Source organism: Fukomys damarensis, unplaced genomic scaffold, assembly GCF_012274545.1.
Source record: "Fukomys damarensis isolate Sample0158 unplaced genomic scaffold, DMR_v1.0_HiC HiC_scaffold_39, whole genome shotgun sequence".
Lineage (NCBI taxonomy): Eukaryota > Metazoa > Chordata > Mammalia > Rodentia > Bathyergidae > Fukomys > Fukomys damarensis.
Window position 1 is genome coordinate 10,040,943 of NW_022900951.1, and position 16,130 is coordinate 10,057,072.

General features: G+C 44.6%; 1 protein-coding gene across 3 annotated transcripts in view; it reads left to right on the forward strand.

Annotated features, from left to right (window-relative positions):
• Egfl6 (EGF like domain multiple 6) overlaps window positions 1-16,130 on the forward strand; it is a 54,084-nt gene that overhangs the window by 9,642 nt on the left and 28,312 nt on the right. For all 3 annotated transcript variants that reach the window (XM_019206050.2, XM_033760316.1, XM_010613966.2), the window contains exons 2-4: window positions 3,728-3,840; window positions 9,141-9,233; window positions 13,559-13,678. In XM_019206050.2, the coding sequence (XP_019061595.1) occupies window positions 3,728-3,840; window positions 9,141-9,233; window positions 13,559-13,678 (326 nt within the window). The remainder of the gene's footprint in view (window positions 1-3,727; window positions 3,841-9,140; window positions 9,234-13,558; window positions 13,679-16,130) is intronic.

A 16,130-nucleotide genomic window follows, 5' to 3' on the forward strand; every position in this document is an offset into this window, starting at 1 on the left:
TGAGTTGGTACCAGCGATCAAACTCGGGTCCTTGGGCTTGTGAGGTAGGTGGTGAACATAAATGTTTTAATAATTAATTTTTATCTATAATTTTAAATGGCTGCATATGTGCATTTAAAAAAACCAGCAACAGAACACAGAACTGGATTCTTGGTGTAATAAATCAGTTCCTCTGGCATTCACAAATCAGCAAGTTAATTATTAGCAATTCTATTTACTAATGATTTTCCCCTTTAAACTATTTTTCCATTTTCATGACCAGATGTGTGCTTTGATGGTTAAACCAGTTGTGGCTGGCTCTTTGAAGCTATCTCTCCAAACCAAGTGAATACATAGACCTCACACTTCTTAATTAAAAGGCATGTCGCTCATTTACAGACTCAGGCTTCTCAGATGGTTTTTCCTACAGCACTGACGCACACTTTATGGCCTCCTTTAGGAAATATGCACCGAACATGTCACTGCATTCCCAGAGCAGCCATGGGCTGCACCGGCTTCTCGCTCATGAGTTGATTCTTAAGCAACTATTGTTTGCTCCATTTAAACAAATGAATAAGGCTAGAATTGATGACAGATTGCTGATACCTTCCAACAGAGCCATAATACTAAGCTGTGTTTGTGACCAGGGAAGGAATTCCTAGGAGAGGATGAGAAATCTTCCTTCATTCACAAGTTTTCAAATGGCCCAATGGTGAGTCATTAACACTTTGGAGAGCTTTATAAATGACACCATACAATGTCAAAAACAGTGACTTGGGAGAAATTAATACATCTCAGAGTTCTTGCTTTTACCTTTTCACCCAAAGGCACGCATGTGAAAGCAATAAGGCTGGAGAAAAAGAAGATTTCTCTGGAGAGCTGCGGTAACGTGCAAGCAATATATGAATTTCATCTTCTGGTAACTTTCTGCTGTTAGTTAACCCCAGGCAGTATTCTTTGCAATCCAAACTAATTGGTTTTGACCAGTACATACAAAATAGGTTTGGCCACCTGTACCAGAGACCCTGGGCTGGCTTCTAATTAGGCCTTTAAAAATATCATATTTCAACAAACTTCCATTTGTTTTTGTGTGACTTCACATGCAACCATTTCAGCAATCTTGTTTGAGCTGATTGAGCTTACCCTACTTTTCTAGAGGCTGTTGCATACATTGCCAAACCCTTGATGTTTCCTGCTGCTTGGAATCCTTCTATAACTCTCCAGAGCCCTTGGGATGGACAAAATGTTTGCATGGACATGGACCTTTTCTTTCTGACTCCTGGTTTCCTTCCTGCTCCTCTGCATCCCACCATTCCTCTAGCTTCCCATTCCCTCTTCTGCTGCAAACACTGCCCCTGTAGATATTCCAGTTTTCAGGCCACCAGCTTCTCATGTTCTCAGTGGATGCAGGCCATTTTTCTCTGGACACTGCCTATTTTCTCTACCAGGAACGTCTTCTCCACCCTACATCCTTCTCTCATTTCTCCTGGATAATTTCCAACAGTTGCCAGGTTCATAGTGGACCCCATTTTCTCTAGAAAACTCCTCATGCAACCATCCCAATACAGAATTTCTTGCATCTTCCCCTAGCTCTGAGAATCATTCCTTTTGTAGGGTTCATATGTTGGAGTATAGTTATGTTTACTTACCCATCATTGCCCCTAAAATCGATGTTCTTTGTGGACATGGGCTGTTCTCATATACTCCCTACAATCTCAGTACCTAGTACAGTACCTGTGTAATTAACCTAATATGTGGATTTGATTATGACAAATGGCTACATTATTTCTCTGTCAAAGCTTCATCAGGGCTGGGCATGTAGTTTAGTGGTGGAATGCTTGCCTAATATGCTCAAGGATTTGTGTTTGATCCCCAACACTGCAGGGGGGCGGGGACTGTACAGAGCATCATAATAACACTGTCCATGCTGTTCTATGCTATAGTGAATCTGTTTACAAGAGATGGTAAGTGAACATAAGACAGCAAGGACCGCTCCTTTTCAGCACCATGTTCTGTGTAAGGAAATCAATGCTTGGAGCACAGAAATGCTCAATAATTGTTCACTCCAAAGTAATGGTACTTCATGGACGATGACTCTTGGAAATGTCTAGAGACATTTCTGATTGTCCCAACTGGAGGGGTGTATGCTACCGGCACCTATAGAGGCCAGAGATGCTGTTAAATGTCCTACAATGCACACGACAGCCTCCAATGACTAAGAATTGTCTGGCCAAAATGTCCTGTAGAGCTTGAGAAACCCTGTTCTGAGTGCTTGAATGAATACTTCCAAATTCCACTTTAGAATGGAAAAAGAGCCCTTCAGAAAGAAGCAAACAATAAACTCCTCCTTGCATTTTGTACTCTGCTAATGAACTGTCTCAAGCCATGTCTTTACAGCTCTCAACTGAGCAACTAAGTTTGTGGGAGAAGCTGAGCATGAGACAAACCTACAAGGTCATTTAACTGTCTGATCCTGGCTAAATTATTATTAACTAGCATAAAATTCAGTCCTGCTGCAGAAAGCACATGGTAAAATGTGCATTCCTTGTCTGTTAAAGAGCCCGGGAGCCATTTTTACAGTGTATTTAAAATGCATGAGGAATAGCAAATACTGCCCTCCATAAAATACGGGATGTAAGTCTTTGTGACAGTGACCGGGTCCAACACCAAGACAGTAAGTTGATTCATCCCTGGTTGCTACTGAGGGCGTTTGCTAGGGGCTTGTGGGCTCCCTCTCTCAAGCCCATTTTTCCACAGTCCGTGAGCTAAGATCATTTTTTACATTTTTAAATGGTTGATCACGAATCAAAAGAACACTATGTCATGACACATAAAAAGCAAACCAAATTTGCATTTCCGTGTCCAGAAATAAAGTTTTATTGGGACAGTTATGCTTATCTGCTTGTTGTTGCCTGTGGCTGCTGTTGCTCATGGACAAAACAAAGCTTAAAATATTTACCATCTGGCCACTTACAAAAAATATTTGGCGACTCCTGCCCGATAGTTAGAGCTTATTTAGCAAATTGTTTCCAAGAGGTAGCGTGGGAGGAGAAGGCTCCCTAGGCTGGCATCCCCAACAGCTGGCCAAGCTGGAGCTATAACGCCACTCTATGTGGCCGGGTTTCCTCTTGTGGAACACGAGAGGGCTTGGTGCTGGAGGGTCCCTAGTGTGCAGTGATTCCAGTCTGCTCAGGGAGGTAAAGTGTGGATCTCTTGTCTCGGCCAAAGCCACATAGCCTGAAAGATACCAAATTTAAGTATATAAATTTTGGATCACTTTCATGTGCCCTAACCTTTTAAAATTATTATTATTTGTAGTACTGCAGATTGAACCCAGGATCCTGTACTGAGCTACATCCCATCCCTTTTTTATTTTTGTTTTAACACAGGATCTTGCTAAGTTGCTGAGTTAACCAGGCTGGGCTCAAACTTGTAATCCTCCTGCCTCAGCCTCCCAGAGTGCAGGGATCACAGTCACACAGCACTATCGCTGTGCCTGGCTTCATGTGCCTCAGCTTTATTGGTTATGTAACAAAATTGGTTTAACCCTGGGCAAAGGAAATGAGCAAACTATTGAGGAATGCTGGCGAGAGATGGTGGCAGAGGCTGCCAACCTCACAATTTAGGCTTTCAAAGTGGAATTTAGCACTTACCTCAGGTCTCTTGAAATTAACCAGGTGGTAGCAGGGCAGAGTCTCTGTTGCCATTACTGTTTTCTCAATACTAATGTGTGATTCTTTCTCCACAGTCCAAGGGATCACAGGATGTCGGTGTTGGCTCGCCAGCCTGGGCTTTGTCACTATGCAAGTAAACTAGCCTGTTGCTACGGCTGGAGAAGGAACAGCAGGGGAGTCTGTGAAGGTAATTTTCATAAAAACTCAGGGCACCTTGCAACCCCGAATTGGGTCAGGACCGTTAGGGTTTTATCTGTGGATAACTACCAATCCCCAAGGTCTCTGCCGGACTCTGGAGGCTATGGCTGACACCATCACATGATTTACTTTAAGAGACTGTCTTGTCATTTATCTCTGTTATCATCTTAGTAAGTATAATTTGGCAGTTTGGGCTTTGTTTTTCTTAATCGAGAGAAACCGAGATGGAGAAAAATAAACCAATTAATTTCTTCTCTTAATTATAGTTTTTCTTAACTGATTTCATATGAAATAAACATTTTACTAATTAATCACCCAACCAGTAGGCTTTAGCCATGAAAAAGTAAGCTTTTACCTTATGGATTGGCTACTTACGTTTTTAAAGTTCATAAGGCTAGTTTCTAGATGATAGCGAGAAATGCATGCGAATAGGAAAGATTTTAAGTATTTTTCCAATTCTTCTGTACAAATTGCAAACTAAGAAACCATCATCTGCTTTGGGCTCTAAGAGCAGGGTCCAATAATTTGAAGAGGGTTGGAAAGGACAGATGAGCAAGAGTTCTCTCTTGCTTTTTTTTTTTTAACCCAAATTTCTGTACTGACCAATAGTCGCAATGCAAAATCTAGGAGGGATGCAGATTTGATTCCTCCTCGATGAGAGAAAATAGAAGGAAAATATTAGCTAGTTTTAGGAATAAAAATGCTACCTCCTCTCTAGCTGGTCCAAACTGTCTGGGTTGGTCATGGATGAAGGCAGAACTAGATAATATCTGAAATCCATGAAACAATGGAAGCCATTGATGCCCCTTCCTCACGCTCAGTACTATGCAAAACCTCTGCCACCGCAGTTCCCGTGTGAGGAGATGGTAAGAGCATGAAAATGCCAGAAAAATTAAGATTAGCCAGGCATGGTGATGCATGTCTGTAATCCCAGCACTCTGGGAGGCTGACGCGGCGGGAAAGTTAGTGACTTTAGTGAGACCCTGTCTCAAAAAAAAAAAATGGTTATCACTATTACCCATTCAGATAAAGTTAGAACATTCCCGGGGAACTGTGTTAATGAGGTGGGGGATGGGTCCTCCCCCTGTTTGGATGTATGTAGTGTCACAATCAGGGGCATCGTTGACTAGCCTGACTGACGGTGGGTGACGTAGGAAGCTCACTAAAGCTCCATTTCCTCCCCTGCCACATGGAGAAAGTAGGACCTACTTCAGAGGGTACAGCATATAAGCATTAAAGAGTGTGCTTATTACCTGGCACAGGTAGAAAGTACCTCGGAAACTACAAATGATTCGGAGGGGACTAAAGATTCTCATCACAGATATTGGTTCATTAGCGCACCAGGTGAGGGGAGGATTCGGTGCGGCTTGATTCTTTTTCTAGACCACATAACATTTGTATTTGAAGTCAGTCAGGTGGAAAGGGGTAAGAGCCACGGGAGACACATGATTTGGAACCTCTCTTCCAGTCTCATGAATCTCAGTACCTGCTGCCATAAAACTTGTGAGGCCTGGCGCATAAAGGAGGGCATCTTGGGCTTTCTGGCTCAGAGCGGTGTGGCTCGTCTGCATGGCTGGTCACATCCCCGGGCTTTCCTGACTACATACATCCACAGGCACGAAAGAATTTGAAGTGAGACTTTAAAGGTCGGGTGTTGAAGGTTTAAGCAAAATGTTCAATATGCAAGTTTTGCAAGCAAAAAGATCATCAGCACCTCTATTGCCCCAGTCAAATATTTAAGTTTTAAATTGCATGACTTCATAGCCAAAGTATGTGTCACATTTCATTCATTTGCATGGTCCTTCTAGATGGTAAATTCGTATGTTTCTCTCTCTCTCTCTCTCTCTCTCTCTCTCTCTCTCTCTCTCTCTCTCTTTTCTTTTTTTCTTTTTGGGTTTTTGAGACAGAGTCTCACTGCATAGCCCAGGCTGGCCTTGAACTTGCAGTGATCTTCCTGCCTCAGCCTCCAGAGAGCTGGGATGACAGGGGTGTGCCACCATGCCTGGCTAAAGTCATAGGGTTCTTGAAGCACCAAATAATAGGGATGGTTTGTCCCTGACTGCTGGGTTTCTGATTTCTAAGTCAGTGTGTGGGCTTTGTGGTTAGGAGAATCCTGCCCCAACAAGCAGAGCCACACCCCAAGCCCTCTCCTCTATCCATCTACCCGCCCTCTGTTTTTCTGAAGCCTCTGCTTTCTTGTGTGCTGGAGTTTTCCAGTTCCTGAGCTCTGCCCTGTCTAAATCTGTCCTCAGGACAGGGTCTCTACCAACTCCATATCATTAACCTTAAAACGTATGTCACACTACCGAGATGGAGTAAGGAGTCGTCCACAAACAAATTCCTATTGAAAAACTACAGGTGGAGGAGAGTTGGAGAGAACTGAACAAAAGAGTTGTACTTTATGTAAGGCATACTTCACTCTGGCCATTTTAGACACAGACTGAATTTCCCTTTGCTGTGGATTGGCTGTTCAAGTCACAGATCCAAAGTTACTGTAAATTGAAAACATCTTTCTGAAGATTTGACTGTAGAGAGAGGGTATTATTCACCATTTCTCCGATGTGCTGTTTGACACTTATCCTGGGCTTTCCTGTCTGGAAATTGACTTCCAGAGTAGAAGTCAATTTCCAGGGAATGATCAGAGGTCTTCAGGGCTTTAAAAAAATAAAATATTTATTTTTCTAACATCTGAACTTAAAGCTTTATCCCAAAGTACACATCCATAGCCAAATAGACACTGGAAATTAGAATCTGTTTCTTTTGACTCTAAACGTTGAAAAACTTTGTAGGGGAAGCACTTTTTTCCCCTACTTTCTCAGTTATAATTTGTCCAGGGCCCTAAAATGTTTCCCTACTGAAAATTCTATACCTATTTACTCACTAGTCAAAACTATTTGCATATACTGCATAGCATGTTTACAGTACTTATTAGATGCTGCAGGAAAAGCAACAATAAATGTTCGGTCCCCATCCTAATGACACTTAGATTCAAATAATAGATAGAAGTTAAGGATAGAAGCAAAAGAATGCCTAATGTTTTAGGTCTCAAAGTTGGGTGGAAATGCATATCTGGCTGGAGAAGTCCGTGAAGGCTCTGAAAGGTGGTCCTCCAAGGATGGGTAGGATGCTAACCACTGGGGGGAGGGCGCTAGGGTGAGGTGACAGTTGAAAGAAGCAGAAAGCAAAGGTTAGGTCTAAAGAACTTTGGCCATGGTGTTGCTAATATCTAGGAAAGAGTGGAAACTCAGGCCAGAAAAGAAGGCAAGGCCAGATCACGATGGGTTTGACTTGATTCTCCATCCACCCTGTATTCAGGAGGCAACAGATCACATGAGGACTTTGTGTGATATGTGGCATGATCAGAACTGTGTTCTTGGCTGGGGATTTAGCTCAGTGGCACCGCGCCTGCCTCACAAGAACAAGGTCCTAAGTTCGATCCCCAGTACCAACAAAAGAAGAAGAGAAGGAGGAGTTGTAACTTCGGAATTGCCACATCTTCCTGGTTCTTTAGGGCCAGGGATTTAACTCAGTGATTCTGCCGCGTGCCCTGTAAGCGCAAGGGCCTGAGTTCGATCCCCAGGACCAGAAAAACAAAACAAAAACTGTGTTCTCCAACCCTTGAATGTTGTATCTGATGTCAGGTTTCCTAGGATCAGGGCCTGAACGGAGATTCTTGTACAAATAGTCCATTGAGGGCTGCTTCTTAGAAGAAATCTGGAAGCAAAGGAGGGAGCAGGGGAAGAAATAGACAGAAATAGATTTCAAGAGAAGCCAAGCTTCCTCGTGGTCCCACTGCAGCTCTGGGATGTTAACTGCACAGAGGTTGGCCTGCCAGGAAACAAGGACCTGGGCTGTTAGACCCTGCCGCAGTGAGGCACGGATCCCAGGAGAGAAAAGGGCTCAGCATAATGTCCCAGACCTCAGGGGACAAGGCGGTTTCCATTAACTAGCAAAATAATTGTTGCAAGGCTCAATCGGTGGTATAAACAAGGATAGAGTGTTGTAACTGAGTGATCTGAGAGAAAGGGAAAAAATAGAGATTACTGAGATTTTGAGAAGAGGAAACTGGGAAAAGGACGGCGACATGAACAACAACAAGTAGAGCGTGGCTGTAAAGATGCTCGGGTCTTAGGAACAGCCATGCTGAGAGGTGGGCCTGCTCCGAGCCAGGGAATAGAGAGGCAGAGCATGAGCAGCACTCCTGGGCAATTGCTGGGTGACTCTTTCCTGAGCTGCTACTCGATCCAGAAATTGCTGAGAGCCTGCAGTGCTCTCTGTGCCTCCTTTCTTAGGGTTTTGTCATTTTCCTTTTTTTTTTTCCTTCCTATCTAATGCTTTTTCTTCCTCATCTCTTCCTCGGGAGGTGGACTCAAACAGCCATCATCTTTGACTGTATTTTCCTGTTTCTTTTCTCGAGGCCATTCCTCCCAATACTCTCTAGCTCATTTTCCCCCAGTATCCTCTAGCAATTCCTCCCAGTACTCTCTGGGCTATCGTATCCCAATTTATCTCGAGCCTGTTTCTCCCAGTATTCTTTTGTTTTTTGAGACAGGGTCTCACTATGTAGTTCAGGCTGCCCTTGAACATAGTACGTAGCCCAGGCTGGCCTCGAACTCTTGGCAGTCCTCCTGCCTCAGCCTTCCAAGTGCTGGGATTACAGGTGTGTACCACCACACCTGGCTTATTTTTTTTTCTTGTCCCCAACTCAGTTACATTTTATCCTAGTTATTTCTCCTCCTACTTTGTGCATCAAACAAACTCTGATTGAGTGCCTACTTTGTGTGAGGTGCCGGGTTACAGAGGTGAATAACACAAGAAGCAAATTCTGCCTTTATCATGGCACCATCATCATGCTTTGAGTTCCCATCCTGAGGACTGGAAGCAGCACCCCTGCCTCCAATCTGTGGGTTGTTCAGTTTGACTGATAAGCACAGCATTAAAAAGAGCTTGATCCCTTGGCACTTGTTCCAGGGTTCCTCTGGGGTCCACTTCCTCGTTCTTTGGTTACATGTCTTGTGGTGACAGGCAGAACCATCTGACTGAGTTCTGTGAGGCTTTGTATTTCTTTACGCAAAAGACAGGAGGGTGCTAAGCTAATGAGCACAGTAAGTTGGCACTGGTGGAGTCGCAGTGTGGGTGCCATCTCCTTCATGGAAAACTCTGTCTAGTATCTGAAAGGTGAATGCAGGCGAGAGAGCAGATGGATCACCCTCTGTGTGTCCCCAAGGCAGTCTCTGTGCAGCAACCACTTCCGTGCTTTCCTAGTCAGCACATCTTTTCCTTTCACAGCCACCTGCGAACCCGGGTGCAAGTTCGGCGAGTGTGTGGGACCAAACAAATGTAGATGCTTTCCAGGATATACCGGGAAAAGCTGCAGCCAAGGTCAGTGCACGACCCAGGATCAGCACAGACTCCACCACCGCAATGGGGTTTGGGACAAAACATGGCACACAGGATTTCTTAGACAATAAAAGGGCCTTTAAAAGTACCCACTATGTACATTTAAAAGAATGTTTTTCAAAAAGATCCAAAGATGCAAAAGGATAGAAATAATAATGTAAGAGGGGCCACCCCTAATTCTTATTATAACCTAGCTAGTAGTTTGCTCTAGATGCTTTGGGCCCTTTACTCTAGCAAAACTATTCTTAGAGGCCTCCTCCACAGTCAGCACGGAGCTACCACGTACTTGCCACGGCCACCCCCTGTCCCTGGTGTGAACACTTTCATCAGTGATGAAACAGATCCTTTCACAACCCTCAGTTTCTTGCCCTCTTGAGTATATTGGTGGAATGAATGTCTAAAAATGAAATTATTGGGTTGAATGATACTCATATTCTTGTAACTGATATATTTTCCTTTCTTTCTCCTCTTTTTTTTCGAGACTGGTCTCACTATGTAGTTCAGGCTGGTCTTGAACTCACTGTGTAGCCCAGGCTGGTCTCAAACTCAAGGCAATCCTCCTGCCTCTGTCTCCCCAGTGCTGGGATTATAGGTGTACACCACTACTGCCTGCTATAACTGATATCTTTTAAAAGACAATTTGTAAAATTTGTCCTATGCTGTTTATCTGAAGACCTTAAAGTATTTATTTCTAATATCTAGAACAGTGGTTTGCAATCTGCATTGATTTCGTCCCCCAAGTAAAACACAGATGCCCACTGTATTTTAATAAATAAATTTAAATTTCAAATAAACAATAAATAATTGTATAGCACATGTTTGTTCCACATATTGGATGGGATTAGTCATTTATCTGAAATTCAAATCTAACTGGGAATCCTGTATTTTCATTTGCCAAATCTGGAGCCTTACCCCAGGGTGAGTGTCTGAAGACATTTGGAAAAGAGCTGTCTAGTGGTTAGAGCCCAGGGATGTCATGAAACATCCTATAGTGCACAGGAAAGTTCCTCACAAAGAAGAACGATCAGATCCAAATGTTGGGAGTGCTGAGGTTGGGAAATCTCGCGAGACATCACGGTGAGTAGAAAGGCCTCACTGGAGCAAGTGGCTTGGTCTGTGCTCCAGACTGGCAGCTTGGAACGGCATGCTTTAGCAGCATCTGGGGACAACTTTGATTGCCACAGTGGGTGTGGATGGACATCAGGTATCCTGCTCCACACAGAGCATGCAATGCACAGAACTGCCCTACCCCCAGCAAAGAGTGATTGACCTGGGTTCTGGGAGACTGAGGCAGGATGGTCACAAGTTCAAGCTCGCCCCAAGTAATTTAGCAAAACTCTCTCTTAAAATAAAAAGGGCTTGAGATATAGCACAGTGCAAAGTCTCTGCGTTTGATCCACAGTGCCACTTGTACAAAAAAGAATGTTCTGGACTCAAATATCAACAGAAGGTGAGAACATGGCATGAACAAACCTGTCCCTGATTCTATGAGGAAGTTGAACAGAGAGCAGCAAATCAAGTCTAGCTGCCCTTAAGAAAGGCTGCCGGAACCGGGCATGGTGGTGCATGCCTATAATCCCAGCACTTGGGAGTCTGAGGCAGGAGAATCACCATGAGTTTGAGGCCAGCCTAGGCTACATAGTGAGTTCAGGGCCAGCCTGAACTACAAAGCGAGACCCTGCCTCAAAAAAAAAAAAGAAAGAAAGAAAACAAGCAAGGGTGGAGACTGAGCCACAGGCAGGCATCCACTGCATTCTACCCTTCCTGGCCCTGGTTGCCAAGCCCGGAGCTCAGCTACACACACTGAAGTAGCCTTTCTTCACTCCAGCAGCCCTACAGCCTTGGAGAGGAATCTCTGTCTCTCGTGTCCCACTGCCCACATGGAGCCCAGTCCAGGGCCCCAGACTTGCTTCTTAGATCTCCATCCAGCTGCTTGAGAGAGGTGCATCAAAAATCACACACTCCTGCTGGGCATAGTGGCACACGCCTATAATCCCAGCAGTCAGGAGGCTGAGGTGGGAGAATCACCTGGAGTTCGAGGCCAGCCTGGGCTACATAGTGAGAAAAATCAAAAAAGAATCACGCACTCCTAAGTGAGCTCAGCTGTATTCCTAGTTGTACACAGGTTGTATAGCATAAAATTCGGTTTTCCATATGTTCTGCATTCTGTGCCAAAATACTTTCTCAAGAGACTTGGAATAGAGACCATATTCTTCATGCTAGTTTTTAAGTCCCAGTACAATATTAGCAATGAGGGAGTGGGCCAGTTGGCTCAAGTTTGGGGCTATCTTTCCCTGACAGCCCCCCTGCCCCATCACAGCCTGATTAAATTCCCCAGATATCCAGCCAGGGCAACAGGCCTCAGCCCTCGACTGATGTCTCTCCCAAAAATGCTCCTTCCAACAGAAGAGTGAGTCCCCTCTGAGTTGGATCCAGGTATTCCTGGGTTTGCCATTAAGTCTGGTCAGCATTTTCCAGCCTCTCCTCCTGCTTGAAGCTGTTAGGGTCTTGTGATGGACGGGGAAGGGCAGAGGGCACTGGCAGTGGAGAAGGGAGTATCAAAGGTCCAGCAAGGGCCTCGGAAAATCCCCACATAGAAATTTTGTCAGAAGCAAAAGGCAAGTTGTTGTACCTGCGGCCATGCTGAATTTTTATCTTTTGTGGAATATGATATTTTTGTCTTTCCTTGGTCAATGTAATATTTGAGGCCCCCACACATGACTACATGTTCAAAAGTAAGATCCTTTACCCACAATCCCTTGTAAAGGATTAGTTTTCTTCTGTGTTATTTTTACTTTGATAAAAATGTTACAATCCTCAGTGTCTAAACTGTCTTTTAGAAAGCACTGAAAAGCACAGAGAAGAAAGACACCCTACATCTGGAGTTCCCAACCCCTGGGCCACTGACTGGTCCATGGTACTGGTCTATGGCTGGTTAGGAACAGGGCCAACTAGCAGGAAGCAACCTTGAGTGATCCAGCAAAGTGTCATCTGTGTTTATATCTACTTCCCACCTCCTGTCAGATAAGCTCTCAAACTAGATTCCCATGGAAATGCAAAACCTACAGTGAACTGTGCATGCAAGGAATCTAGGTTGAAAAGTTCCTTTGAATAATCCAAAACCACCCATCCACGCCATCCTACCATCACCTGTGTCTGTGGAAAAATTGTCTTCCACAAAACTGGTTCCTGGTGCTGAAAAGGTTGAGGACCGCTGCCCTATATCTTAACCACCTAAAGACAACCATGATTAGCATCAAGAGCACATCCTCACTTTTTTCTTACACTTTATTTACTTATTTATTTATTGTTTTACAAATTTATGATCCATCCATCAATAATAGCTTTGTGAACCTCTCATCACTTAAAAACATCCTGTGAACGTCTGTACAAGGGATTAAATGTTCTCTGTTCTCTCTTCTGTTCTTGACACCCAGCTGCCTGACAGGGCTCCCTCTACAAGGGCATGAGCCAGGGCAATTGGGCCAGTCCAGAGCCACCCAGAACAATGGAAAGGAGGCTGTGTTATTGGCATCTGTCACAGGCTGTCTGGAAAAGCGTTAGAGGCAGAAATTTCTAGATTGTATATGTCTAACTTTTTAATTCCAGTAGTATGCACATAGAATTGTGCATATAGCAAGTACATATGACTCTATACGTTTTCACACACTCATGTAAACTGGTATCCAAATTAAAAAGTACAAATGTAGTCACTTCCCCGAGTAATCCCATGCCCCTCTAGTCGCTTCCATCCCCATGGAAGCATGTCTTGACCTCTTGGATCAGAGTAACACAGTACATAAGCATGTGTGTCCCCCGCTTCTTCCACTCAATGATGTTTACGAGACTCATCTTCTGCTGCATGTGTCTACAAGTCATTCATCTAGCCTATCAGGAAGCATTTGGATTAATTCCCATTAGGAGATTTTAAAGCTAGTGCTATTAGGATCATTTCAGCGGATGCTTTTGGTTTTTGGTGAGCACAAATCCACATTTCTGTTACATATGTACCCAGGACTAGAATTGGTAGGGCGTGAGTACATCTGTATCTAACTTTAGTAGATTCTGCCTGTTTTCCAAAGTGTTCCTACCAATTTCCATTCCCTCCAATGACGAATGATCATTCCGTCTGCTTCGCATCCTCACCAGGCCCTCAAGATGGCCTTTTATGGTGGCGTAAGAGGTGACTAGGTAGCGGTTCCAGGGAAGCCAGCCCAGTTGTCCTTTCTAAGATTGGCAGCTAGTATTCTGCACCTAGGTGCTTCCCCATCTGGTTAACCTGTCTCCATTTTCCAACAACCCGGCAGATGTGAACGAGTGTGGAATCAGACCCCGGCCATGCCAGCACAGATGTGTGAACACACATGGCAGCTACAAGTGCTTCTGTCTCAGCGGCCACACGCTCATGCCAGACGCGACGTGTGCCGGTAAGTTCCAGCAGCCAGGCCACTCTTGGTCAACGTTTGAGCCCTTGCTTTTGCCATTTGATGCATGGGAAAAGGAGTACTTGAGGGATTTTTTTTTTTTCAATCTCCAACATTGTCCTGGGCTAAAAACATCTTCGGGCACTTACTTTTTCAAACTTTATGGTGAAATGTATACAATATTAAGTTCACTGTTGTGACCATTTTAAAAAGTGGTGTTCGGTGCCTTCACAGTGCTTTGCGGCCATCACCACGATCGAGTTCCACGTCATCCCGTCATCCCTGTGAACAGCCCCTGCCCACTCTCCCTCCTTGCTGTCCTTGGCAGCCACTAATCTGCTTTCTGTCCCTAGGGGTTTGCCTCTCCTGGATACTTTACAAAGGAAAAAGACGGAAGTGGGAGGAAAATAAATGATGTCCATATCTCTGCAGGCAGAGGCGGGTTGGATTACACCAGGGGAAACCGAGCACGTTGTTGACCAACATGAGCTTATTGTTTGGGGAGGCGATAAATTTCTATGGCATCTCAGGCCATCCTCCAGCTACCTTTCTCACGACCCCCCTGCCTCACTCCCGAAGATTAGTGTCTCTCCCTGGAAATGCATTCCGACTCACATTCCTGAAAAGAAAAGCCTTCTGTGATGATAAAGAAACACCCCTGTCCTGTGGGCAGGTAGGAGTCATTTATGGAGAGGAAAGGCTTTTCAAGTTTTATGTTGCAACTGAAAGGCGAACCCATGCTCCCTGCCTGCTTTCCCTCCTCCCCTCCTCTCTCCTGTCTCTATCCTCCACCCTGCACCCCCAGCAAACCCAGCTTCCTGTGTTTGCAGAGTCACACTGACTCTCCTGGCATCCTGGGCTTTACCGAGGTTATAAAGTCTGGCATAGTGCATGGCTCACTGCCCCCCACCCCACTACTCATCGGGTCCCTCTTTGGCAGAGTACCCCCACACTGCTAGTCACTCAGAACTTCCATTAGCACGCAAGCCTAGGAGATAAAGCAGGCGCTCAAAATGTCCTGTTTGAAAAATCCTCATTACTATAAATTATATGGAAACTCTCAGGAAGTAAATGCATAGCTTAATGAGTCCTGACAAAGCCAGCACCCTGGTAAGGACAACCCAAGTGGAGCCCCCGCTCAGAGGCTTTTATAGTGATCCCTCCAAATTTCTAAAAGGACAGACACTAATGGATGCTTCTGCAGCATTCTGTGAGAGCTCAGTTAGTGCCAAAAAAGATTTCTTTCCCCAAATAGAAGAGTCATGGTAATTTTAAAGAATACGTTTATTTTATTTAATTTTTTCCCCCAGTACCGGGAATTGAACTGAGGACCTTGGCGCTTGCCAAGCAGGCGTGGCACCACTGAGCCAAATCCCCGGCCCAAAGAACAAGTTTAAAAGAGGATGGCCAAAGAGAAAAGAGGACACAAGTAATATAGCCATCAGTAGATGCTTGCTGTGGCCCCTTAGGTCTCTGTTTCTGTATGCCCTTTGTGTTTCTATATGTCTAGAGGTTACCTGTGCTCCCTGTTCACAGCTTATTGTCCAGGTAGCCCCAGACCTCTCTCCTGGGTGCCGATTCTATCCCACTGGCCTCTCAGTCTCTTTTGTCCCAGTGGGTGATTGGCATGTCGTGAAAGAGGGTGGACGGGGCTGCTGTGGACATCAGGCTAGAACCATAGGAATATTTTTAGCCCTTGTGCATTTATGATCCATATATGCTGGACCCCTGCTAGAGAAGATGTGTCATACACACATCAAAGATAGATAAAGCCCAGGGCACAGAAGTGACACCAATGAATTAATACCATTTTCATACTAGTCCCTTTTATTATGTAGCCATATCTTTTTCCAGAAGCTACATCCCCTCCAGTCTTTATATCTTTATATTTCTTTGGCCACATGACTCACATGGCCACTCCTTGCTGTGAGGGAAGCTGGGAAAAAGGCAAGTATCTGGTTTTTCAGCCCCCAGGGTGAGAATGGCAAGAGCACATGGGTCCAGGATGGCTTTCAGGCAGCTGGTCAGCAGTATCTGCCATATGTTTTAACACAAGTACCTGAAAGACCACGTCTTGTGATTCAGTGACTGCTACCGACCGTAGGGCAGCAAACATGGGATTTCACGAGGAGATACAGGTTCTCTGAAAGGTGGGAGCAGGTTCGGCGATGACAGTCAGACAAAAGCACTCAACACCGAGGTGAAGTTTGCCAATGCTGCTGCAATTTTATTTCTAACTCCAGGTGTTTATATACTAGTTTCAAGGGCACACCTCAAGAGTGATTTCAGGCACAGGCAGGCATGAGAAAGATAGACAATAGTACTGTAAAAACTAAGACCACAAGGTCAAGTTAAGACCACACCTATATACCATCACAAAAGCTAAGACCATTAAGTCAAGGTAAGACCACACCTATACGCAGTCAGAAGGGGAACTTTGTAAAACAAAGGACTG